General features: G+C 40.5%; 1 protein-coding gene across 1 annotated transcript in view; it reads left to right on the forward strand.

Moving 5' to 3' along the window:
* Positions 1-26,222, forward strand: part of KIF26B (kinesin family member 26B) — a 289,300-nt gene that overhangs the window by 209,964 nt on the left and 53,114 nt on the right. The window contains exons 6-9 of the mRNA XM_057414446.1: positions 16,521-16,727; positions 18,127-18,220; positions 21,087-21,349; positions 24,224-24,407. Of these exons, the coding sequence (XP_057270429.1) occupies positions 16,521-16,727; positions 18,127-18,220; positions 21,087-21,349; positions 24,224-24,407 (748 nt within the window). The remainder of the gene's footprint in view (positions 1-16,520; positions 16,728-18,126; positions 18,221-21,086; positions 21,350-24,223; positions 24,408-26,222) is intronic.

The raw sequence follows: 26,222 nt of genomic DNA on the forward strand, positions 1-26,222 counted from the left end.
GACATAGTAAATTAGATTTACTGTGCATGTCAGTGAGCTATACAGAAAAGATTTGAATCATAGACCAGAATAGTTTGGAAAGAGATATTATGATCTGTCAAGTCAATAATTCACCTTTTAGGAAAGCCCTTGGTGTGAATTTATAGGTTGGATTCATTTTACAGCTGTCGTGGTTTAGCCCCAGCTGGCACCTAAGTACTATGAAGCTGCTTGCTGACTTCCCACACATCGGGGTATGGAAGAGAATTGGAAAAAGGTAAAACCCATGGTTTGAGATAAGAATAGTTTAATAGTTGAAAAAAGGTATAATAATACTAATAATAGTAATGAAAAGAAGAGGGATAGAGAAGAAGAAAACCCAAGAAACACAAGTGATGCACAATACAATTGCTTACCACCTGCTGACGGATGCCCAGCTTATGCCCAAGCAGTGATCCATGGCTCCTGGATGACTCTCCCCAGTTTATATAATAGGCATGACATGCTGTGGTATGGAATACTCCTTTGGCTAGTTTGGGTCAAGTGTCCTGTCTCTGCTTCTTCCTGGGTTCCCATGCCCCTCCTCACTGGCAGAGCATAACTGAAAAGTGCTTGATCAGGATAAGCGCTACTTAGCAACTACTAAAATGTTGGTGTTTTATCAGCATTGTTCTCAGACTAAAGCCAAAATGCAGCACACAACAGCTACTAGGAAGAAACTGAGCTCTATCCCAGCAGAAACCCAGGACAGCAGCCTACCAGGCCATGAATCAGAGCTGTATAAGTTCCATAATGCAGTTTTATATAATCTGTGTTTTAAGTTTTGACATGATGGACTGTAATAGCTTAATTAAAATATTATCAAGAGATTTGGCACAAATTCATGATAGAATGAATTTCCTTTACTTTGGTGAGTTCATATGCAATATTCACCTTACCAAAACTTGCATTGAATATTAGCTAATGCACATTCACATTCAGTAGGGTAAGATGTGCAGCATTTAACACAAATACAGTAAGAGTGGTATAGAAAAAGTTGTGTGTGAACTATGATGTATTACCTTTTATTAGACTTTCTGTTACTGAATAATCTGAATCAAAAGCCAGATGTAAATATATCCAATGTTGAGATGCACACTGTCCAGAGTAAGGTCTTTATCCCCATTTTTTTCCTGTCTAGCAAAAATACTGCGTAACAATGAAAGATACTTGGCTGTTAAAGGGGTAAGCACAGAGGTGCATGGTTTGCAGCGCTCACAATGAGTGTTGCTGTGAGGACAGTCCTTAAAAAAATGAAGAGTTAATGTACAGCTACAGTACTGGACAACAAGCAATAAAGGCAGCTTTAGAAGTGCAATTAAAAGCCCGCATTGGTAATTTTTCACCATAATAGTTGGCATAATGCATGTGACTGTACGTGAGGTTTCCCAGACAGACAGATTTATGGTCTATTCTGTCTAAATGTGGTACTGTCAATTCCAGGAATTGTTTGGAAAGATTTTATGTACTGAAAAATGTGAGGAAAAATTAAGTTGATCCAAGTTAGGGCTTTGGCTTCACCAGTGAAAATCTGAATATTGTTGTGGTTGGCATGACTCTCATTTGGATTCTGGTCCACCTCGGCTACACGGTTTATGTACTTTCTCATATGTCATACTGATGTATATAATCAGTCTGTACTCAAGCAGTCCTACTTACTTCAAGACATGCCTTTTTCAGTTTTGTGGTATAAAACCATCCTTCACCAGAAAGACAGGCAGTAGAGTGGTCTCCTTCCCTACCACACAGTGCTGATTTAGAATCACGTTTAGGTTTGAAGTTTGAATATTTCATCAAGCTTCATTCTGTGCTGCACATTAAAAATCACTCTGTAAGTGTTATTTGTTGTGTTATCTTCTCTCTTTTATCATTCTGATAAAATATATTTTACCTTGCTTATTTGTTCTGCTTATGTTCTAATCTACTGTGGGAAGATGCATCTTAAAAAAAATAACAACCTCAAACCTGTCCCCCTTTTATTCTTTCATTAATCTTTCTATTTTGTGATGAGTGACAAAATGTTTCAAGGCATCAAAGACCATTTTTTTCCCTGACACTAAGCTACCGTAGTGACAAGCATGGAGGATGAATTATCTTAAAATGAAAGATCCCTTTATTGCTCAAGAGAAGGCTAGTTGCTTCAATCATTTGTGAAACCTGTGCACAGACTGCTACTTTCATGGCCATTGTCTGGCATGCAATGCCACCAATGACAGCAGTGTTACCATAGAAATTTTCATAGTAGGTGAAAAAGCACCTTTAAAGAGAGATGGATTTAGAAACAGATTAATTTGTGTAATAGCTAGGATATCTCCAGTAGTGATAACAGAAATGTAGCGTCTCTGCAGGAATTGTTACCCCAGAAAAGGCACAAAGACCTTTGCTGTGAGATCTCAGTTTTGAGAATGCTGGATCTGATTGTTGACACATGGTTACATCATTGTAACCAAAATGGAAATCATAAGATTTTAGAGGAGACGAAGCAGTCAGCAGTGTCACCCACCTCTCAGAGAGAGAGGATGGAGCTGGAGAATTGTTGCCTGCGAACCTTTCAAGGTCCTCCACTTGTTCTTAGCCACCACCAGATTGACTTTTTCTGCTTGCATCAGGAAAGAAAGAAATCAAATTATCAGTGTAGTTCAGGCTAGCTAAAGGTGAAACCTTCTTGAGTAGCTCCTAAGTGATCAATAGCTTGATCTTTAGAAAATAAGTTTACATGGCTGCTTCCGTTCCCATCCTGGTGATAGGTGCAATGGGAGAAGCTTTGCTTGGAGTCCAGGATGAGATTATTCTTAGCTGTTTAAATAATATGCCTAGAAAACTGATTACACTGGATTTAGGATTTTACATGAAAGGATCACTTTGGCACTTAAAATGAGGTTTTTTAAGCCATGCTGGACTAAAGCAAACTTCATTAAACCTCTTTTTTCATCATCTTGCTCATATTTCTCAAGGGGTCATTATGGCTCTTAAGTATTGCTACTCTGTTTATCACTGGATGTGAATTATCAGCAAAGGAGATAAGAGTTGCCCTGTGCTCTTCTGTTATATCACTTACTAAGAAATGTAAAAAAGCTTTCCAAAACAATCAAAACTACTTGCTCCTTTGATATGTGCTTTACCTAGATCAGGAAGAGGTAAAGTGCTTACCATTGTCTTGGTTTGTGATGTTTGTCCAATTGCCTTGTTAATCTGAGGCTTTGAAACCTAATACAAATGCATTTGTATTAAGCAGCTCAGCACGTCTGGAGTTACAGTAAGGATTGTTTTAAAGGTGCACCTGGAAAACAAGATAAAATAATCCTGTATAACTAGAAGTTTAGGGACAAAGTGCTATTATGGCAAAGATTTACTTTAAATAAACTCTGGTAATGAGCATTTCATTCATACTCACTAAGTTCTTATTTTGTGTTTTGGCCATGGAAAAAGCTAACTATACTCAATACATAAAAGATATTTGCAGGACTCAGCAAAGTTCGTTTTTATAGTTCTTGTGGACAGCAGCTGCAGGCTATCAGCCTGGATCCTTGATAAATGGTTTTGACATTTCCTGCAGACACCCCTCACAAAAAAGGCTTTTTATTTATTCTCAAATGTTGTATTCTGCATTATTGATCAGGTGCCATTTATTAAAGGCTGCTACTTGCTAGAAGAATTACACAGTCCCTAAGCTACACACAACATAATGAATTATTCTGTTGATGAACAGCAATGTTAAAAGAATTAAGGTTGCATGGTTAAGCTCTCAAAAATCAGGAAATGGCAGTTGAGGTTGAAAGCGATGAAAATTTTGCCTGAATTAAGATTGCAGAATTACAGATGAGGGTATGTACGAAGACTACTAAAAACTGCTGGATATTCATTCTAGGGCAAGCCATTAGTTACCTGGTCTATTCACAAACACTGCTGTTATTTATTGCAGCGTTTAACAAGGCAGCAAGCAGTGGATAAAATCATTAGTGGTAGGGGTCACTGGGCATATGGACACTTTCCTGGCTGTTTCTCATTGCTATAGAGTTGCATTTGTCAAGGAAGGGTTTCAGTAGCAATGTTATCCTGTATACTACAGCTGAGGGTAAAAGAAGTCAGTGGCTCCCTGGTATACAAGGCAAGTTTCATTTGTCAAAGTACTGTTTCCATATAGTTCTCACCTGGGGGCTCCTGTTTAGGTTTTTTCTGTCTTTTTTGTTTGTCTCTCTCTCTCTGATTCGATATGATTTTCTTCTGTCATTTAGCTAGCTATATTCAGTACAGAAAACACAAGAAAGCATGACAGTCCTGATATCTTGGTTCTGTGATCAGACAGACCAGGGGCACTGCTAAACGTACCATACCGTTCTCCTTGCTTACATGCCTGGATTTTTTCCCATGGAAACACAGTATGCAGTGGAGATGAGCTGCACTGTACCTGGAGTCAGATGCATGACTAGGGACCAATGCTACCAAGTACCACACAGAGATCATTTGCACCAGAAGTGTGGACATAGCTAATATGTCATTGTATTTTTCCAAGTATGGCCATCCTTTCACCACCAGAGGCTGTGTTTGCTGATCTCCAGATTTCAGGAACAATCTGCTGAGGCGCATGACTTCCTTGGATTTACTGTCCTTCAGGGGTAAGAGTCAGGCTGTAGCACCTTCAAGCTACTGAAAATCCCAACATGATGTTCACTACTGGTCAGAAAGCAGTTTCCCCTGAAAATCTGTGGCAGAACAAGCAACCAGAGACTCAGCAAGAGGTTCTGGAAGAGCAGGGAGAGGCAGCTTCATGTACTCTGTATACCCAGTGGAGACCTCTTCCCACCCCCAAAAGGAGTGACAACATCCCACAAATGGCACCATAAACATGTCTAAGCCCAATAATGTCCCCAGTACACTGTACGTTTGCTTCAGGCTACAGGGTGACTCATCTGAGTCTGTGGCTCTCTCCTGATAGTATAAGTTCCCCCCAGTTTGTGACTTGGTAGGATGCAAGTGGCACGTGAGCTATGCAGGTATTGACAAACCACAGCTCGGAGGGGATCAGTGGGATGCCAGTGCAGCCCACCACCGTGGGAGGCTCTTAGGGGAGACTGCTGGGTCCCTGTTGGAGATTGGATATTAATGGAGTTAGGTGAACCTGGAATGAGTATAGGGGAAGGCCAAGTTGTGTGGGCTTTGAGCAACCTGATCTAGTGGAAGGTGTCCCTGCTTGTGGTAGGGGGTTTGGGGCAAGATGATCTTTAAGGTCCCTTTCGACTCTAACCAGTCTATGATTCTGTGATTCTATGAATCTTGAATGGCCTTGTCTTCTCTTCACTTGTCCTAGGCACAATAAATAATCCTGTTTGTTTCACAGGCATGTAGAATCAAGCCCACCATAAAAATCTGTTGCACGGATTTGTTAAGGCTCAACAAATGCATTTTTAGTTAGAGATAATATATAGCGTTACAAATGAATCCCATTAATTCTAAGTGACTGGCTTCTTGGTCTCTGTAGTTACCGGGCCTCCCTGTATGACTGCCAAAGACAGAAGCATGCAGCATCCTATTAAATAAGATACAACATGAAAGAAAAAGTACATTTAATATCAGGTTTATGTCCTTGTAAACATTATAGCCTACAGTTATGGGATAAGAGTTCAGGCAGTATGTTTAGGTAAAGCAAGCCTTTTCTGGGATCTTAGATTATTAATTTAGCCTTATGCTTTACTTCTGCAGTTGAAAAATGAGCATAATTGTAAATATATGTCTTCATTCTGTCAGAAACCTTTGCAAAGCCCTGTAGGATCTTCAGGTGAAAGGCTCACTAACAATATAAATCATATAATTGCTGAATCCAAGTTTTATAATTTCCTCTCTTTTTTAAGTTTAATTTTGTTAAAGTGGTTGTTCCTAACTACGATCGAATTCTCATCTCGTATACTTTCAGGTAAATAAGGAATTATTGCTGAATTCAGTGACCTTATTATATATTAAGTCTCACTAAAGCATCTAGCTCTAATCCTTGAGGCTTCTGCTGATTGTTTCATGCATCATATGGCACCAGAGGCTGGTTATACTTCCTTCTGGAGACTGAATTTCTCCTCTGAATACCCAAGCACTTATTAGATATCTCACTTACAGTGCCTAATGTGCTAATTGTACCTCCTTCCATTTATATAGACTCTAGCAATGTAGACCCTTGCTTTCTTTGGGATTCTTTTTCTCCCCATAAATTCACAATTTTTTTCCTAGTCAGTAGCATGAACCTTCCCTTTTATTTACCTGCTGTCATTACCAGCCGCCACTCCAAAGCTCTTCACATCTTTTTACACACTTATCTGCATTAAACTGCAATTTGTCACTTCTGGGTGGCTTAAATAATGTAAATCCTTCTTATCTGATTGAATCGCTACTTGTTATTTATGGTGCTGTGCCATACACTGTTATGTGCAGACTACGGAATCTTTTGTATGCAGTCATGGAGATCATCTTTATAAATAATGGAAAAAGCTCACAATTGTGATTTTACATCTTCTGCGCAATACCTGCATATCCTTTGTTTCTCTAGCACTGAAGAGACATCTCAAAGACATAAGTAAGGGAAACTTTGTCTTCTATCTGCATTCTTTCCGTAGAAATTCTTGTTTCCACAGACAAGAAGCGAGCCTTGTTCACTTGGGAATTCCTGTTCTCCTGAGCATGTATAATGCGAAGCCCTCGGTGCCACCCTTTCTCTAATTAGGGATGAGATGACCCACCTGCTTAAACTTACCAAGCTTCATCCTATGCAACTTTTGCACAGCTTCACAAAAAAAGAAACTTGGGCTCTTAGAGGTAATATAGCAGACATAATTATCAATGCACGTGCTTGAGGTATTGCTACTCTTGATATTGCTATTGCTTTCTATCAACACCAGTCCCCGTGGGAGCAAAGGCAGTTCTGTCAAGTGAAGCAAAGTCTTCAGTCTTTCTGCACTGGAGCAGGGTATGAGCATGGCCTATGAGAGCGAGCCAAGTGACTCACCACTGCTGCCTCTCTCCTGCCCCATGGCTGATGGCAATCCTGCGTAGGCAGCAAGAATGTCAGCAGCCTTGTCATCAGTCACAAGAGCAGAGAAATTCCTGTAGGGAGGCTTGCCTTTCTGGTGCCACAGATGCGTCTGATGGGTTTGGCTGGTCTGCCTGTAGGAGCTGTAGATGTCAAGCCAGGTTGGAGTAGAACAGAGCAACATATGGTATATCACATGACTAGGAGACCATTTCTGCAGCAGCTGAGTTCCTTGTATTTAACTTACAAATAGGAAAACATGCCTAAGCTGTGCAATATTCTGTGGCTGAGACTATGCTGTGCTTTAATCCTGGCTGGCAGCTCAGCCCCACAGAGCCACTTGTTCACTCCCTCCCAGTGAAATTTGTGAGAGAATTAGAAGAGTAAAAGTGAAAACTCATGGGCTGAGATAAAAACACTTTACTAGAAAGAGCAAAAGCTGTATGCACAAGCAAAGCAAAATAAGGAATTAATCTACCACTTCCCATCAGTAGGCATATATTTAGTTATCTCTAGGAAAGCCAGGCTCCATCATATATAATAGTTACTTGGGTAGACAAATGCCGTAACTCCAAACATTCCCTGCTTTCTCCTTCTTTCTCCAGCTTTTATTGCTGAGCATGGTGTCATCTGGTATGGGATATCCCTGTGGTCAGTTGGGGCAAGCTGTCCTGGCTATGTCCCTTCCCAGCTTCTTGTGCACTCCCAGCCTACTTGCTGGTGGGTTGGGGGTGAGGAGTAGGAAAGGCCTTGTGTGAGTGCTGCTGAGCAGTAACTAAAACATCCCTGTGTCATCAACACTGTTTTCATCACAAATCCAAACCCGTAGCACCATAGAAGCTGCTATGAAGAAAATTAACTATCCCAACTAAAACCAGCTCAGACTATAAAGTAAATTAAACAGGAGCAGGCAATGTCCTTGGGCACTGGCACTCAATCATCCATATTCCTGCATTGTTAACAAGGTCCCTGGCATGGTGTTGGACCACTAGCCTGCTCTCTTAAACAATTAAATTATCATGGGCAAGGGAACATCCTGGCAGACTACTGAATATGGCCACATCGTAGCAGAGGAAGAGAATTACAGGGAATAATACTGGCCATTTTATGCCAGGGAACAATTTTTGCATTGTTTAATTGACTAGTTAGATACTTTCTATCTGAAGACCCTTTTGAAGAAGTTGTATTCTGTAGAAAAAGGGAAGGGAGGAAATACTCTAAAAGGTCATTGAAGCGAAGCAATTTATCTGTTTGATTTTGAAAGGTAAAGAGACATGACACCATGGAAATGAGAAGAGTTTGAAATTCATGGCAGCCAACTACACTTGCTACTCACAAGGACACAGAAAAACAAATTCTTACCAAAGTGAGAGAAGCAGAGCAAATTTTGCAGCAGTGTTAGAGCCTTAAGTAAGGCATCTGCTGACTGTACTAGGAGGTGCATGCTTACGTACCTGCTGATCCACTGCAGGGAAGATTTGCCAGTTGATGCCATGTTGGTCATTTTGGGATTGTTGAAGGCTGTTTTAGTTTGTTTTGTCCTTATGAAAATGCCACCAACAGTGATATTAAAAGATAGTCTAAAAAAACCCCAACAAAAATCTGAAATTTCATCCTCATACATGAGCTGAGTTAGGTTGTTGGCCCCATCATAGATGCAGGTACACTTTTGTGGATCCATGTGTACGCATGTGGAAAGTGTCAGAAGCTGGGAAAAATCCTCCTCCTGATTGAGGCAACACACAATCTTCCCCAGCTATGGAGGTCTGAAATGCAGACTTCCATCAAAGAGATCAGAAGGAAGCAAAAAGAAAACCATGAACACACAGGGTGTCTGTCACATGTGGGGAAGCTTAGGGAAATACTGTTTCTATGATGGGATGATTCTCATGTCTGTTTGTTTAATTTTATTTTTTAAAGATCAGAAGAAAGTTGCAATCCTCTGTGTTAATCTAGGAAATGCTGAAGTAGCAATGGCACAGCTGAGTGACTGGGCTGATGTACTCGCTAGTTTCAGACAGCATCTGTGCGCAGCACTGTCTTTCGACCGTACCAAACTACAGTGGCAAAACTCAGTTAACTGCTGACATAAACAAGACAATAGGTCACTGAGCCATGCACTGTGATCTGAGCGTGTTTCACACCAAATTTTACTGAATTTATTAATAAAGTTACATAATCCAATTGAAAATTGTACAATCGTGAGAAGGGCAAGTTATTTTAATAAATTATTTCCCATTGCTGCTGCAAGTGCAAATTAGTTTAACTGCTCTACAGGATGGGGTTGATGAGCCAGTAAAGTTTTAGCAATTACACAAGAAAGAAACAGATGGACAGTCCTAAAGAGGAGACTTGCAAGCCCTAACGGGGTTGCTTTTTCAGTTGTTTTCATGGCTTTTCCAAAGCAGTAGTAGCAGTAACAGCCATTTCCACAAAGAGCAAGAGTGGTGAGGTTTTCTAATTTGTGCTAAAGGGAAGCACTGAAGCCTGCAAGAGCTACCTTTATGGAAATAGAGGTGACAATGAGGCCTGTTTACACATGCTTCCGTAGCAGTTTGTACTGGCGGAATTTGCCTGAATTTGTTTTTGGTTTTTGTTTCTGGGTTTTCTGTTTGCTTGTTTGTGTTTTTCATTTTGTTTTGATTTTGTTTTTCCCCAAATGTGACCAGGAGACTTCATTAAAACAATGTCACCCATATAATTCTGTATTTGTCTCATTATGGCTCAGTCTATTTATCTTGACCTTTTAGATTTCATGTTAGCATGATCAGTTAATTGTCTCATGATCTCTAAGAAAAATCCCTTAAAAGGTTTAACGGACTGCTTCCATAGAAGGACACTATAGAAATGCCTCTGGCTTTACATCCATTATGCAAAAGCATGCATGTGCGTAAGTGTTTGGGGTGTTGTGAGTTTTCTTGTACTGTAGTTTTTGTGTCTGGCTACAGCAAACATGCATGCCTGCCACCATTATTTACACCTGTAACAGTGAGAAATTACAAAACCCACTCTTCATTAACCTCCGATAAGGCTGTTCCTGCAGCCAGTGATTGCCATTACATTGATGGAGTGCTAATACAGCTCAATGGCCCCGGCTGGCCTGTCTTGCCTGTCACTGCAGGTTCTGCCTCCCACCACTACCCAGCAAACGTCTAGCAGAAGCTGCTCAAATGATTGATGAGAAAAGCAGCTCATAAAGGCAAGCACAGCGCCTAAAGCAACAGCTGTCTAGCCCCGTCCCTGCAGTAATTAGATAAATGAACCCCAAATGAAATCTTAAAGGCAAGAGTAGAAGGAAGCAATAATATCCTCCGTGTTGATCTCTGATTGTTTGTGTTGCCTTATTCCAGACCCAGTGGTTATTCATGCTTGATATGTGTTTGACACAGCTTACCTCTCCCACCTTCCATGCTCATTTCACTGCAGGTCCTCCAGACAGAGCCCTGTGGCACAGGAGACGTGGGAGTGTCAGTGGCTGGTGCCTGTATTTTTCCTATGGCACCAGGTTTACTTTGCAGAGTGCACTGAACCTTTGCCCTTCTCCACAGAGCAAGAACATAACAAAAGGTCCATGGTAGGTCACAAATTGACTTTAGCTGGGGATAATCCTGCAATTAGCAAATTCCCTCTTCAAGAAATAGTTGATGTATATATAGGGATGCACTAGGTAAAAAAGGAAAAGGCAAAGGAACATGATTCAGGCAGCTGAAATTGTGACAGAGCTGATTAAAAGCTCTGTGCTTACTTTTACAGTACAGAAGCATAGTGATAGTACAGCAATTCCCCTGTATCTTCCCTTGATGATAATGAATGGTGCCCATGAAGGAACTCTTCAATGTCAATAATTATCATTTAGAGAGAAATTTATAAAGAAATGCATATGTATTAATCTTTTATATATATATATTCAGACAATTTATATGCTTTTAAAAAAAACTATATATAACTTAAATGCACACACATATAAAATTAATACATATGCAAAAATACAAAGAAACTCTGTTGAGGACATCAGAACAGTACAGTTTTGATTCTGCTTTCATTTGTGGCATTGCATATCGGAATAATGTTGTGGAATTCAGTGACTGTGGAGTGCATTCAAAACCAGAACAAGTCTTTGTAATCAGGAACTGAAATCCAGAGAAATAAATGGGGCTCCTTTTTGATTGAATAGTTACAAATGAAATCCTTGAACTCATGGCAGAAAACGCATTAAAAATGCTTCCAGCATGAGCAGAATGAAGTGGTGAAGTTATATCCTAGAAAAGGCACAATAATGATGCAGAGCAAGTGACCTTTTCTTTTATTCCCTCTCTCCACTCTTAAGGTAGGGTACTTCTTGCTGAGTTCAGTCAGATTTGCATGAGTGTAAAATTAGATCAAAATTAGGCCCAGGTTGTTTGTTTTACCAGCAGTGCGTGTCTCGAGAGACTGCTTTCGTGTTTTCCATAGAAACAATCAGAGGTGCGGCTAAGGCTCAGCGCTGCCAAGACCTGGTCACTGGAATCCAAATAAGAATTTCTGGCAGACTGAGTGGTCCCATTAATCTCAAGTGGTATCTCTTAAATGCTTCAATTACAAGAGATTAGTGGGAAAGTGTAGCATTGGAGTAAAGGAATAATGACACCTAGGAAGTGAAGCAGAAAACCTGCTTTCTTCTTTTTAAGGAGAAGTTCAATTTCCAGTTTATTTAAATATAAATTGCAAGCATAAAGTATTACAGTTCTTAAACTTCACTGTTCACTTAGTTTCAAATTAACTGCACTGTATTTCTGCCTTCCCCAGAGCAGCACTGTGATCTTCAGCCTGTCTGTTCCTTAAATTGAATTGAACTGAAGTCTTTTAAGTCCATTAAGTTCCTGTGCTATCCCCATAGCTGGCTGAGTTACTTTCTCCCATCCTTATGCTGCCTCCCCCATGCCATGGATTTGCAGGGGCCACTGCAGACTGAGTTACCCCCAGCTGTAAATTGTGTGAAGGACTGTGAAACAGCAGAGCAGGAGGCCATGGTCTCCCACCATTTCTACTGCTGTATCTTAGCTGATTTACTCTTGCCATAACCACTGTTGGGAAATGCTTTGCATGAATTCTTGGGTTTCAGTTACAAACATAATAATGTTTAATAATGGAGTGCCTATCTAATGGAACTGCCAGTCCTTTGAGGCCTGGTAATGACTGAATGTATCAGTATGCCTTGCAGTGAAGTAAGCTAGGACTCAGTCCATTGTACAGGTGGGGAGTGTGAAACAGAGATTGCGTCATTAGTTCACAATTGAACTGCGTCTGAGGCACAGCCGTTAGGAGGCATCCTAGCTCCCCAGTCTTAGCCTGATTTCCAGACACAAGCCTGCCTCTCTCCTCAGAAGATACATATGGTTCAGACATGTTAAAATCTGTTTTGGTCTGCCTAGCTTATTGTACCACAGTTATGTATGCAGTTCTGAATCTCAGTATGTGTTTCTCAGGGCTGAAGTTTGCCTGTATCTTACCTGCTTGTTGGATTTTGCTATAGTCACAGGTCCCATGGCATATAGTAGGCATATATTTTGCACAGTCAGGATCTAATTGTCTTCTCAATTAATGTGATGTAAATCGGGAGTAATTTGAAAGAGTTACACTGATGTGAAACTGGCTTGGAAGAATACTCTAGGGTCTACAAATTACCAGATGAGTTCAAATAATCTATTGCAACTGCTTATGTTCACTGTCCATTACCCTCATGAGCCCATCCTTATTTTTGCTTGCATGTGATTTTTGTTAAAGAGAGTCACACAGCTTTGTATGTGCTACAGAATTTGGGCCAGAGACTGGCCAAGGAAAAGCATCTTTATGATGCTTACAGCAAAAAGAATTACTTTAGACAACCTACAATGTAGGCACCTACATCTCAGATAATAATTTAATATGCCTATGGTGGTATAGAGATAGCAAGAAACATTTGGGGAGTGAAATTCATCTTATCTGTAAGGCAAGTCTATAAAAGAGACCACATTACTTAAGTCTAGAAATGCCTGTTTCTGTCTACTGTCTACAAAGGGGTCAGACAACTGGCTTGAATGGAGACATCTCCTGCAGTCTGTTCTAAATGGAGGTGAGAGGGATTACCCATGATAAGATGTGCCAATGTGCACAGACATCTTCATGCCAGCTACAAACCAGCTTCAGGAAGAAAAGTGGTCCAGTTTTCAGGATACCCACATGTAATCAATGTGATACTCCTCTGCCCTAACACACACAAACATGTTTTTTTCCAACCTAAATGATTTTATGTTAATGTGATGCTTAGGGACGCAGTTTGATGGTAGACTTGGTGTTAGGTTAAGGGTTAGACTAAACAATCTTATAGGTCTTTTCCAACCTAAGTGATTCTATAATTCTGTGATCCATTAACTCTCCAAACAAAAATCCCCAGTGCACAGGAAATACAACGGTTCACAGCAGTAGCAGTGTTTTTCTTGAGGTATGTCTGTATTTGCCAGAACTGAGGAGCCAAATGGTCAGAAAATGTATGCTGTTGGACAACTCCTGGGACTTCTGAGTTGAGCTCTTTTTTTTACAGTGGTTCATTCAGTTTATCTGATGCTAGTAAATTTTTAAGATTTCAGTTAAATTTGTCTGTTACTCCAGGGAAAGAGAAACCTGATGCCTCAGCTTCTATCAGTAAAGCTGTTGGAAGTTAGGAGGATTTGCAGTATTCCTTCAGTGAGAAGTGACAGGTATTAATCTGATTTTGCGTGAACAGGTTTAGATTAGGACCCAAACCAGTGATATTATACTGTAACAAAACTGGTATAGCTGAAGTTAAAACTGAATGCCCATACAGTTGGAGGCCAGAAAGAACTCTTAGGCTGGATGCATATGAAGGGTTGTTAAATTTCATGCACTATCCATTCTCTAAAATCCAAAGAAACTTAGACCCAGGTTACTCAATTAACTCTCCTTTGTACACAAAGATCAGAGATCTGGAGGACATGTACTCATAGCAGCCAAAAATATACATAAACTTATAGGGAAATAGTTTTCTAAAGCAGAGCAAGTATTTTATTTAAAGTAATTGAAGAATAGCATGTATTTTGGTTTCCAGCAGATCAGTTTCATGCTCTTGACTTTGGCATCCATTTAAAAATGTGGGACATAGTAGAAAAATCCAGAGGTGTCCAAATTTGAAAATAGAAAAACAGATCAAGACTGATACTGCCCTTTGTTGTTTTGCTTCTCTAGGATACACAGTGTTGTACGCCCTCCCTTCCCTGCTAGCTTGACTAGTGCCTCCCTTCTGAGCTTCCGGGAAACTAGGGCTGCAATAACACGCAAGCCTTGCCCAGTTTATGTGGACTGACCAGGGGTGTTGGCTGCCTTTGTCCTCTGTAGAAATCAGCTCTGTGTAGGGTTGGGCTTACAAGAATGTCTTTGGCAAAAATACTGGAATTAGCTTTTATTTTATTCACAGGTTGGGTTTCATAAGCAGCTCAGCTAAGCAATCGAGAAGAGAGCCCATTCACACCCAAGCTGTATTTTTCCTCTTTCCCTCAACTAATTGTGTAAAGCTGAAATGACATGCATGTACAGATTTGTGGCCATGTCACCATCTAATGACAGCTTGGTTTCCCAGGTTAAAATACATGGAGTCAAATTGATACTTTGACTAGAAGTAGCAGTTTAGAGAAGACATCACAAAAATACCGAATAATCCCGATTAATCTCTGGTCTTCAAAATGTTGTGTCAAAAATTAATTTGCTTAGATTTTACCTCTCAAAGGAGCTGACTTTTTCCATGTGGGATAAGCTTAGGCCAGGATGAAATAACATCTACATACAAAGAGCCGCAGTCTCAATAGGACTGACAGGAATTGCAACGTTGTCTACCTTTTAGGGCTGCAACCTCTTCCCAGGGTGCATCTGCCATTACAGCAGCAGACATGCTCCCACCCTGTTCTGAGATGACCTTTAGTGGTTACCTTCATGAGAGCCATAAGTGGTTTTGGTGCAAGTGACATTAAGATAAAAGTTTTGTGAGGCTGCTGTGAAAGCCGGTGTGCTCTAGGACAAAGTGCATGCAGATATGGCTAGAGCTGGCAGAGAGGTGATTGCCCTGTGCAGCTCAGGAACTCTGGTGTCTGCAGGTGGTGAATTTATGGGGAGAACCAAAGCCAGACTGATCGTCATCAGTATTACTTTGTCGTAGTTTAAGCCCAGTCAGGCAACTCGTTCACTCAGTCCCCCCCTTCTTTCCCTCCCCCTACTCCCAGGGGGACAGAGGAGAATCAAAAAGAATGCAACTCCCACGGGCTGAGATAAGAACAGTTTAGTAACTAAGGTATAACACAAACCACTACTGCTACCACCAATAACAATGATAAAGGAAATAACAAGGGAAGAGAATACAAGACCTCAGCACCAGCCGACTGATAACTCGCCCCCCCCCAGCCTGACCAAGCACCGACCCATACCTCCTCCAACCCTGCAGTCTCCCAGCCCTTCCCGCTAACTCCCGTTACATCCTGGCCATGATGTGCTGTGGTATGGAATACCTCTTTGGTCAGTTTGGGTCAGGTGTCCTGTCTCTGCTTCCTCCCGGCTTCCCCTCCTCCCTGGCAGAGCATGAGGTTCACAAAGTCCTTGGCCAAACCAAAACATCATTGTTATCAGCTCTGTTCCCAGGCCGAAAGTCAAAACACTGCACTGCACCAGCTACCAAGAAGGAGAAAAATGACTGCTACTGCTGAACCCAGGACATACTTATATGTAAATTGCTTACCAACTGGGCTAGTGATGCAGTATTACCTCATTAAATCTGTGAAGATATATTTTTATTTTAGGAATAACATCCTATTATGTAGCCATTTAATGAGTTGTGAGTTAACATGTTTTAACAAATGTTTTATCACTTATTACATTCCAATCCCTTGACAATAATTTCAAAATGTGACTGTTAAAATAGGGCTCTTTTCACCACTCTTTTATGACACTTAAAACAGAGCACTTCGTCTTTCTGCATTTGGATTAGAATTGGAAAGGTGTAAATTACAGATCTGGCTTTTATGTGCTTTTATTGATCAGACCGCTTCGTAGAAACTACAGCAGTTCTGGTATTTTAGCAGTGTAGATTACCTTTCAGCTCCCTTAATTGGGCCCCTGGGGTAAAGTTAATTTTCAATTTATATTGAGAGTAAGACAAGGTGATGTAATACCTCATCATTTTACCTGAGTATTATCCACACTAAAACACTATGATGTACTTTGTAATTCTAAATACACGAGTTGCTTGTTGAATTAGATGGAGGTGAGTTCTGGCTTTATTCACTGTGTAGCTGAGGCCAAATTCTGCCTCCAATAGTTCCTGTGTCTTCGGTGACTTACACCGAGACAGTGGCTACAGCAAGCAAGTATGATTTAGTTGAGTGTAATTGGAAAGTTCATTCAGCGTACCAGCCTAGAGCACCCAACAGACTAACCAAATGCGATCATCTTTTTGTGTGTTTGCTAACAGGTCAAAGTCATGGTGCGCATTTCTTCCACGCTTGCCAGAGACACATCTGAGTCCAGCTCTTTCTTAAAAGTTGACCCCCGCAAGAAGCAAATCACACTGTATGACCCGTTGGCCTGTGGAGGTCAGAATGCTTTCCAGAAAAAGGGCAACCAGGTTCCACCCAAGATGTTTGCTTTTGATGCAGTTTTCCCCCAAGATGCATCACAGGTAAGCAATGTATGAACAGAATAGTTATCTACTCCCATCATCAGAATACCATTTGCCAGAGCCAAATTAGTTTCAGCTGCAACAGGAGTACTTTCAGAGCCCAGGGCTGAATTTGGTTCACCAATGTTGTCAATAATGAGATCAATTTATTTAATTGTATCTTGATAATTGTGTGCTTTATTCATTCTTTACTGTAAATAATTGCTTCTAAAATTATGTGTGCAATAAATGTGCTAAATAGTGCCTAGTAAGTAAATCTTCATTATTAACAAGTTAGTGTATATTGCAAAATTTTATTATTTGGTGTATACAACAATCTGATCAGAACTGCAATTCTCTAATGTAGTCCTCTATTAATTAAGAAATCAAGGATTATTTATACAGTGTTCTGTTGTACATTTCACAATAAGATGGGGATTTTAGTTCACAAATCTTTATTCATGTATATATAAACAGATTTCTTATTTGTGTTAGAATTCTTTGGTTTGATGAACTGTTACCCGAATGTCACAAGGAAGACAATAAAAGAGGAAAGTAATGTGGCTAAGTGTAATTAGAAAACGGTACTGTAAGGCTGTTTCTGTGCTCATAATCTAAACAGAGCTAGGACGCAGGGCCAGCATTGTCATATGGTCGTATGATTAGGTCAGTCCCTGACCTAGCTCTGGTCCAGGTATCTAGCACCTCCCAGACTAATGCAGTTCAAGGGCTGGCCTGTGAACAGTTCCTTTCTTGGCCCATTTTATTTACTGTGATAGAGATAGTCTAGAAATACCCATGAACAAGGTGAATTTACATGACTTATTGTCAAATGTAAAAGTGCGCATAAAAGTCTAAACTGCAAATTCTGATTTACTTTCACTCACTCTTGGTAAGCAGTTGATGCAGAAGCATTGTTAAACATTCACCCTCCTTGAACCTTAAATCTAAGAATTCCCAGGGTAAATTTGTGTGTTGTACTTCTTAAAATACTGCTACAGTCTTCAGGATGGAGTGTACTGCTGCAAGAAGCTAAGAATACTCATAATAATGCAGAGAAAAATGAAGAATGTCACCTAGCTAATACCAAAGAGGCTGTTGGTTCCCCTTACATTCTTTACCCACCTGCTAGTGGAATTGAACTCAGACCGTAACTGGGTAAATAATAGAGCCTGTAAAATTCCTAAGTATTTAATTGGTTTTTAACAAAAAATGTATTTTTAAAGTTATCTTAATAGGTAGTTCTAACACACCAACTACATCCCTTAACAGTATTCTGTTTAACCCCACAAAGGATGTTAATGCTTCATCAAATTAAATTATTTCTTCATTAGTATGAAATGAAATTAAATTATTTTCCTTATTATTGTTAATTTTTTTTCTTGTCTTTTTTTTTTTTTTTTTCTAATACCTGTGATAGGCTGAAGTATGTGCTGGGACTGTGGCTGAGGTGATCCAGTCTGTGGTCAACGGGGCAGACGGCTGCGTGTTCTGTTTTGGCCACACCAAGCTTGGTTGGTATTGTTAAATTTCCCTACTCAAGCAGCAAAATGAATATTTTTAACTCAAGATTGCTAATATATTAGATTAGGGAAAAGAAACTTTCATTTGTCTGTGCTTAATAACTGTATTTGAGTGCGGTACACTGTGCATGACCTTGTATGACGCCATCACCTCTCACACATCTATTCACTTTGCATATTCTCTAAATGTTGGGCATCGTGGTCTTTGCAACAGAAGTCCTACACGTGGGTTGGGGCAATCCTGAGCACAGCCACAGGTTGGGCAGAGAAGAGATTCAGAGCAGCCCTGCACAGAAAGACTTAGGGGTGTTGGTTGATGAGAAAATGAACATGAGCTAGCTTCAGTGTGCACTCACAGCCCAGAAAGCCAACTGTATCCTGGGCTGCATTGAGAGGAGCATGACCAGCAGGTTGAAGGAGGTGATCCTGCCCCTCTGCTCTGCTCTTGTGAGACCTCACCTGGAGTACTGTGTGCAGTTCTGGTGTCCTCAACATAAAAAGGACATGGAACTGTTGGAACAAGTCCAGAGGAGGGCCATGAGGATGAGTGTCTCCTGTATGGAGACTGGATCATCTCCCATATGAAGATAGGCTGAGAAAGCTGGGGCTATTCAGCCTGGAGGAGAGAAGGCTGCGTGGAGACCTCATAGCAGCCTTCTAGTATCTGAAGGGGGCCTATAGGGATGCTGGGGAGGGACTCTTCATTAGGGACTGTAGTGATAGGCAAGGGGTAGTAGGTTCAAACTTAAACAGGGCAAGTTTAGGTTAGATATAAGGAAGAAGTTCTTTACTATGAGGGTGGTGAGGCACTGGAATGGGTTGCCCAAGGAAGTTGTGAATGCCCCATCCCTGGCAGTGTTCAAGGCCAGGTTTGACAAAGCCTCGGGTGACATGGTTTAGTGTGAGGTGTCCCTGCCCATGGCAGGGGGGTTGGAACTAGGTGATCTTCAGGTGCTTTCCAACTGTAACTATTCTATGATTCTATGATTCTAAGTTATCTTCGAGTTGTCGCTTCATTCCATCCATTGAATGGGATAGGAATTTTTAGCACTCTCTTCAGTTGTTAATAGGTGGTCCAACTGTGAATTGTTACTAAATGATCCAACTGATCTACAGTTTTACAAATGTGCTTGGTATTGGAGACTGTTTGCCAAAATAACACTTTTATTAAGCTGTCTACAAGCTGTGAGTGTCCACTCAAATACTTGTTGTTTGTGATGACACTGTTCAAGTCCTCTAACTGGACACTCAAGTAGTTTGATTTATATTCTATTCCCTGATTAGACAATTCACTCATTACTAACCTATTTCTCTTCTGTCTCCAAGAAATCCTATTCTAATAGTTAACTGAATGTTACTAATGGATCAAAACTTGCACTTTGCAAATGTGTTAACATCGTTTCAGGTATTCATAGAAAGACAATAAAAAGGTGAATCATCATCATTAGCACACTGTTCTTTTGAAACAGCAGGATTTCAAGAGTAATCATATATTTTGTTCTCCTTTATCTAATACTATTTTGAAAATACTGTCTCTTTAGCAAGAGGGTTTGTGTGCAATGATCTCCATTCTTTATTGTCTTAGCACATAATGTTACTGACATACACATAAGACTTAAAAGGATAAGTCAGTTTTCAAGTGATAAAGAAGATCAAGCTCTATTAGATCATGATTATCCTAAATTATAGGTGACAACAACTGGAGGGTACTGAGTGCTGCAATGCCACTGGCTTTGGCACAATGAATTGAGCAGAGCCACTGGTCCATCTAATCACACAGCTCCTCTGGGCCAGGCAGCAGTAACACTAGAATGGGCTCTTGGATATTTAACCCCCTGTGACCTGCCAAATACGATATGGCAAATGAGGTGGAAAAGAAAGCCACCAGATAACAGTGTCTCACATGTGCTACGTGTCCTTTAGAAAGCAGGTGTAGCTGAGGCTTTGCTGGAGAAGGAGTTGAGTCTCTGCAGTTTCTACTACCACCATTCCATCCATCATGAATGTACCAAGACCTTGCCACAGTGCACAGAATTATTTTATTCACTGATCTTTTTCTACGTAGATTCAACGTAAGAAATGGAACAAGGTAATGAAGCAACTAGTACTTGCCTGAAAGGATGTACACCTTTATCATTTGGCTTATAAATTCAGGAGCTTCACAAAACTTGTCTAAGAGCATTATATATAGAGACATGTAAAACAGTATAATGTAGTACTCTGTGTCTATTCACAGCAAACTTTTACAACAGAGACAAGCCTGAGCTATAATTGCAGAGTCAAATAATAGCAAATCAGTGGAAGGTTTTGACGCAGATAAAATATTTCCTCCTGTGTACCCATTTCTGCACCATTTAACCACACATGTACCTGGATTGTTTTGTTTTTGTTTTTTTTTTTCCCCTTTTCCTGGGTGAAGTGATGTCTGTATGATCCTGGGACCAGGTTTCTGTCAGTATGAGGCATAATATAGTGCTTTGAAGTAAATAGTATTCAAAGAATAGCGCACTCACAGCATCTAAACAGGGATTTTTAGAGACTGTGGCTCTCCTGCTCTGCTCAATTCCCCCACTATTCACCCACATCTGAGGCTGCAATTTTCTGTGGTAGCGACCTGCAGCACCCTGCCTGGGGAATGGGAGATGTATGAGGTAATGATTTTTAAAAGCAGTTCAAGATTTCATCTGCATTTTCCATGTGCTATTGTGTGCCTGCCTATCTTTCTCCTTTGCTGACTGTCCTTATTGTAGTAAAGAAGTTCTTTTCATGAGGCTGTGCAGGATAAAGCCTCCTGGCAGAAAGCTGTGAAGATCCTGGGAGTGATGTTCTCTTTTCTCCATCCCCTTATTTCTGACAGGGAAGTCATACACCATGATTGGTAAGGATGATTCCATGCAAAACCTGGGCATAATCCCTTGTGCCATCTCCTGGCTCTTCAAGCTGATTAATGAACGCAAAGAGAAGACAGGAGCCCGCTTCTCAGTCCGAATTTCTGCAGTTGAAGTGTGGGGGAAAGAAGAAAATCTGAGAGACTTGTTGTCAGAAGTGGCTACAGGCAGCCTGCAAGATGGCCAGTCCCCAGGTGTCTACCTTTGTGAAGACCCCATTTGTGGCATGCAGGTGAATCCAAGGTTCATTTTACACTGAAACCAGCAATATGATTTCCACCCCCCCTCCCCTTTTTTTTTCCCCCAGCTATCGAGAAGGTTCAAATTCAAGAACTACCCAGAGCATTAAGTTTATAGACTTGAAAGTGTTTACCTTAAAACATGCAAGAACTTTATGACCTGCAGCTGCAGGGCCATCTGCTCTCCTGGCCTAAATATTTGTACCTCTGTTATAACTGATACTGAGTAGGTGCTTGTGTTTGCAATAAGATGTGAAAACATTAAATGCAAACAAAAATTCACCTCATTCTTAAAAATATATAAAAAATGAAAGTGTGATCTCTCTTTTCTAAAACAACAAGATAAAATATTTACAGTACTGCATGAATAGCTGGAGGCCATTAATGTGGCTGTTTATCTCTTTATAAACTACATTATTTATAGCATTTGCATTAGCAACATTGTAGGAAGCATTAATCGCTACTTATTAATTGCTGCCAAGAAATAAATTCCTGAACTGGGCAAGCCAAGAACAACTCAAACTCTCCTCAGGTTTGCAGGTTTAGCAGGAATGAGTAACTGGCTCATTTATTTCCTAGGTAACCACTAGAAAGTCTCAGCAGCCCTGTTTCCCCTTGTCCTTTGGTTTGAGTGGAAGAAAGGCCTATTCATTAATTTTGCTGTCTGTGAGGGAGTAAATCTGATTTTTGTATGAGTAAATGAAGAGGGAGCAAACCACCATGATGGAGCTTGAATATATTCTTTCAAACTTAAAGGCAAAGGCTGCATCTGTCGAGAACCTGCAGAGCATTGCCTGTCTTAAGGATAGGGAATGGAGGGAGACAGGAACCGATCTACCCGGTCATGTACCCTATTTCCAGCTCCAAGAATCTAGAAATCATGATTCACATCCACAAAAGTAATGAATTGTGAGATTTGTAATAGCAAATAATAAGTTTTATGTTTTAGCTCTTCGTGGTTCAAGCCTTTTAGTCACACTTAGATCATATTTTCCATTCTTCTCCATTCTACCCAAGGACTACAAAGTTGTGTCTTGATTTTACGTAACAGTTAGGGTTCTCATTCTCACTTAATTCCTGGCTTTAGTGCTTAATGAAATATTTACAGTATCACAAGAGGTCTGTTCCTCTGGTATCCAGTAACGGGTGCAGTCTAGTGAATATAAGATGGGAGGCTTGAGTCTTCACAGCTCCTGTTGCAGTGATAGACCAGTTAAGATCTGAAGTAGCAGACATATGTTACCTATGTTATGTAACTGTGCAACAACTGGGCTCTCCTTAGAGCTTAACTCTTTACTGAAGTATTTAAGCACAATAGCAATAATAAAGATCCCATTACTGTTGCTTATTTTCATATAGATACACATAGAACAGCTATGTAAAAAATGAATTATTTTAGATCAGTGGGGACAAGGTAGCTTCATGAGACATCTATGTATCTCTGCAATGTAAAATACTGATTAAATTCCAAGAATAAAGGCCTTTTTATGTGTATTTACAAGACAGCGACGTTCTGGAGTCATGTGTCCTGCACCTGAATCCTCAAAATCCTCAGATGAAGGGAGGATATTACTTTATAGCCATAGATATATGTGAAATCATCAGTGTATAACAAATGAATAATCACCATATGTCATACTGTCTGTCATTGGGCCTTTCCAAGGTCTGCATATTTTCTTGTTGCTTACATTAGTGAGATCAGCCCACAGACTGGCCTGCCTTCTGCTTCCCTTGTTAACTCCTTCCTGCCTGCCCCATTCCCTCTTTCTAGAGACACCTTAGCCTTCATCTGTGTCATCCCATTGCACGCACAGCCCTTTGTTTATCCCTCCTCAGGCTAATTAATGGTCACAAGGAGAAGACAGAACTGTCTTCTCCAAGAGAACTTCTAACAGTATTACATAGCAGGGTAGCAAACCCTGAGAATGGGAGTTCCTTGTTTTTATTCCAGACAAGTCTATCCTATGGGCTGTGTGTCAGCTCTGCATACTGCCAAAACTGATGCCATCAGATTGCAGTCACATGTCCCTTCCACAGACAAACTAATCCTAGGTGACAGGAAACATGCATGCATTCCTTCTGTTATGGGGGGTTAATAATATCTGCCCTCCTATGCTGTCTATCACTTTGGAGAGATAAGAGCAGACTGGTGACTGGGATTGAGGTCGCAAATGTGAATGCATGTACATTACCTGCCTTGTTCCATTTTATGGATTGCCCTGGCTCATGAGGAGGTGCATAAGTTTATGTATGAAGGGACATGCTCTCCACATGCTCTGGGGCTGAACACAAAATTCAGGCTTGTTTTTTCCCAGATTTAGCTGTGGACTGCTCTCTTCAAACAGTTTCTGAAGGGTAACACATAGTCCTGTCCCTCCCACTCTTCACCAGCTGTTGAGTTTGGAATCAACATGTCTTCCACACTCTTTTCTTTCCACTTCTAACCATCAGAAAGACATGGTGATTGCCAGAGCTAGCAATGTAGGAAAAAAAAAAAACAAGGTGGTAAAAATAAAATAATGAATAAGCAAAAATGATTTAAAATTCTGGAAAAGTGAAGGAACAAATTTATGCATGTGTCCTGCCCATAGGATGGTTTCAGGTTGCTGGGGCTTATGTGTAACAACTGCCACCAGAGGTACCCCAAGTGAGAAACCTCAAAAGCCTGGATTAAATTATGGTGCTCCTGGAGGACATGGTAATGCCACTGCTAGTGTCAGAAGGGTCTCATTCCATCAGACAACTCCTCCTTTCTGGTCCCATCAGAAGCCAGTGCACCCAAAGTGTGTATTGACTTCGGGAAGTTCTCTGGAAGTGTTGACTTGTGAGGGGGTTTCTAGGTGATTTCTCCCTTGTATTAACTGCAGCTTCAGAATCAGAGCGAGCTCCGTGCCCCTACGGCGGAGAAAGCTGCCTTCTTCCTCGATGCAGCCATCGCTTCACGTCACAGCAGCCAGCGGGACTGCGATGAGGAAGATCACCGCAACTCTCACATGCTCTTCACTCTGCACATCTACCAGTACCGCATGGAGAAGAGCGGCAAAGGCGGAAGTAAGCTATTCCTTTGCTCCCTTCTGCCTCCTCCAAGCCTTCCTGGAAACTGGCTTTAAACAGCCCATTAACCGATATTCTTTAGCAGAGCTCTCCATTCAGCATGGGATGGGGCCAGTCATACCAGCATGCCCAAATGCCATTAAAGGCCACTGAGGATTATTACTGTCACTTGTCAATTTAGTTGCTGTTGTGGAGATCCTAACAGTCCTCAGCACTCTCTGGCTCCCTGTATCTGAAAAAAAAACCTGCTTTTCAAATTGGCTGTTAGTATTATCTTTACTGATAGTGTTGAGGTCATGGATTAAAACATTGTGGTAATGGGAATTCCTTGCCACTCTTAAGTTAGCTGTTCCTCTTCTGCACCTAAATAAGGCAGTGTGTGTGTAAATTGATTTTGGTAATCCATAATCTGTACCTTTTCTTGGAGATTCATAATATTTTAGTTGCTGGCCTGACTACATGTGCACAAAGGACTCTCGTGGCTCTGGGCTTTTCAGATTGGCTTGCTCCTTCTCTTTGCCATGGACGCTTTCACTGGCTTTTGTCTTTACTTCCATCTCCCACTTGTAAATGAGGAAAAGATGCTTCCATGTCTACTTACATATTTTCAAAGGTTTTGTTTGTCTTGCACCATTTATATTTTTTATTATATTTATCTACTGTTTCAAGTGTCCCAAATTGTTTATAACTGGAGATATACAGAGGGATTTTTTTTCAGTAAGTTCCAGTGATAAAAGATTTGTATACCATCTGAAGCACCCTCACCGAAAAAGAAATTTTTCACATTAATATTCTTTTTTTTTAAATAATCATTTTTTACAGAGAAAAAAAATGTTTATTTGAAAGACACCAGAGACCTCTGGTTCTTAAGTCTGTGGGCTTAAGCAGTTCTGGAGAAGTAGCATATATTTCTGCTCCTGGCTCCTCCTAGGTTATTTGTAAAAAGGAATATATTGCAAGCTGTGATGTGTAGTGGGTGAACACCACCACAGTATTAATGGCTAATGTTGGATTGCAGAAAACTTACATTGGCTATTCTTGAAAAAACAGAAAGTTTCTCTAAATGGAAATGCAGTTTGCATGTGTTTAAGTAATAACCCCAGTGGAATTGGCGAGCAGGAATCTCAATTAACTAAAGGTTTATTAATTAACCACCCTGCGGTGGAAAGGAAGACTGAATGCTCAAACAGACTTGTTCATATGAATTAAGATGGCTGAATTTGAGGGAATTATTATTAAATTTTTTTACCGCATGCAGGTACATGTACACACAGTTCTTTTCTACTATTTTCAAATGCAATTAATAAAAGGAAAACCAGAAATGTTTTCCTGTGGCTATAATGACACATTTTCAATAAAGGAAGACATGATCCTGTTGGATTATAATATGACATGCTTTGCCCACTACACCTTTGTCTTAGAGTAATGCCACCTCCTGTCTTCAAGTTCCCATATCTGAGTGGTCTCACAAGCCAGACAGGGTCAGATCTCACTGATGATTGAATGAGAGGGCAGTTTCAGCTGCTCAGGAAGGGCGTCCAGTGATTATCACTGTCTCTGCTGTAATGAAGGACTTTTCTGAAAAAACTCACATGAAGATAGTAGAGGTGTACAAATTTCAGTAACAGGATTAAAAAGCTTCTAAAGGAGAAGAGATTAAAGGGCTAGGTAATGTATGATTTTGGTAAAAAATGACTGAGAATAACACATTGGTACTGTACTTACCTCCTTGTTAGAGTCATTACCAGGGATGTCATGAAGCAGGCCTCGTACCATTGAAATAAATAGCATTGTGGCAGAGCTGTCACAGCC

This window comes from Pezoporus wallicus, unplaced genomic scaffold (assembly GCF_028554395.1).
Source record: "Pezoporus wallicus isolate ANWC-B61680 ecotype Strahan unplaced genomic scaffold, APGP_CSIRO_Pwel_v1 contig_8042, whole genome shotgun sequence".
In the NCBI taxonomy this organism is placed as follows: Eukaryota; Metazoa; Chordata; class Aves; order Psittaciformes; family Psittacidae; genus Pezoporus; species Pezoporus wallicus.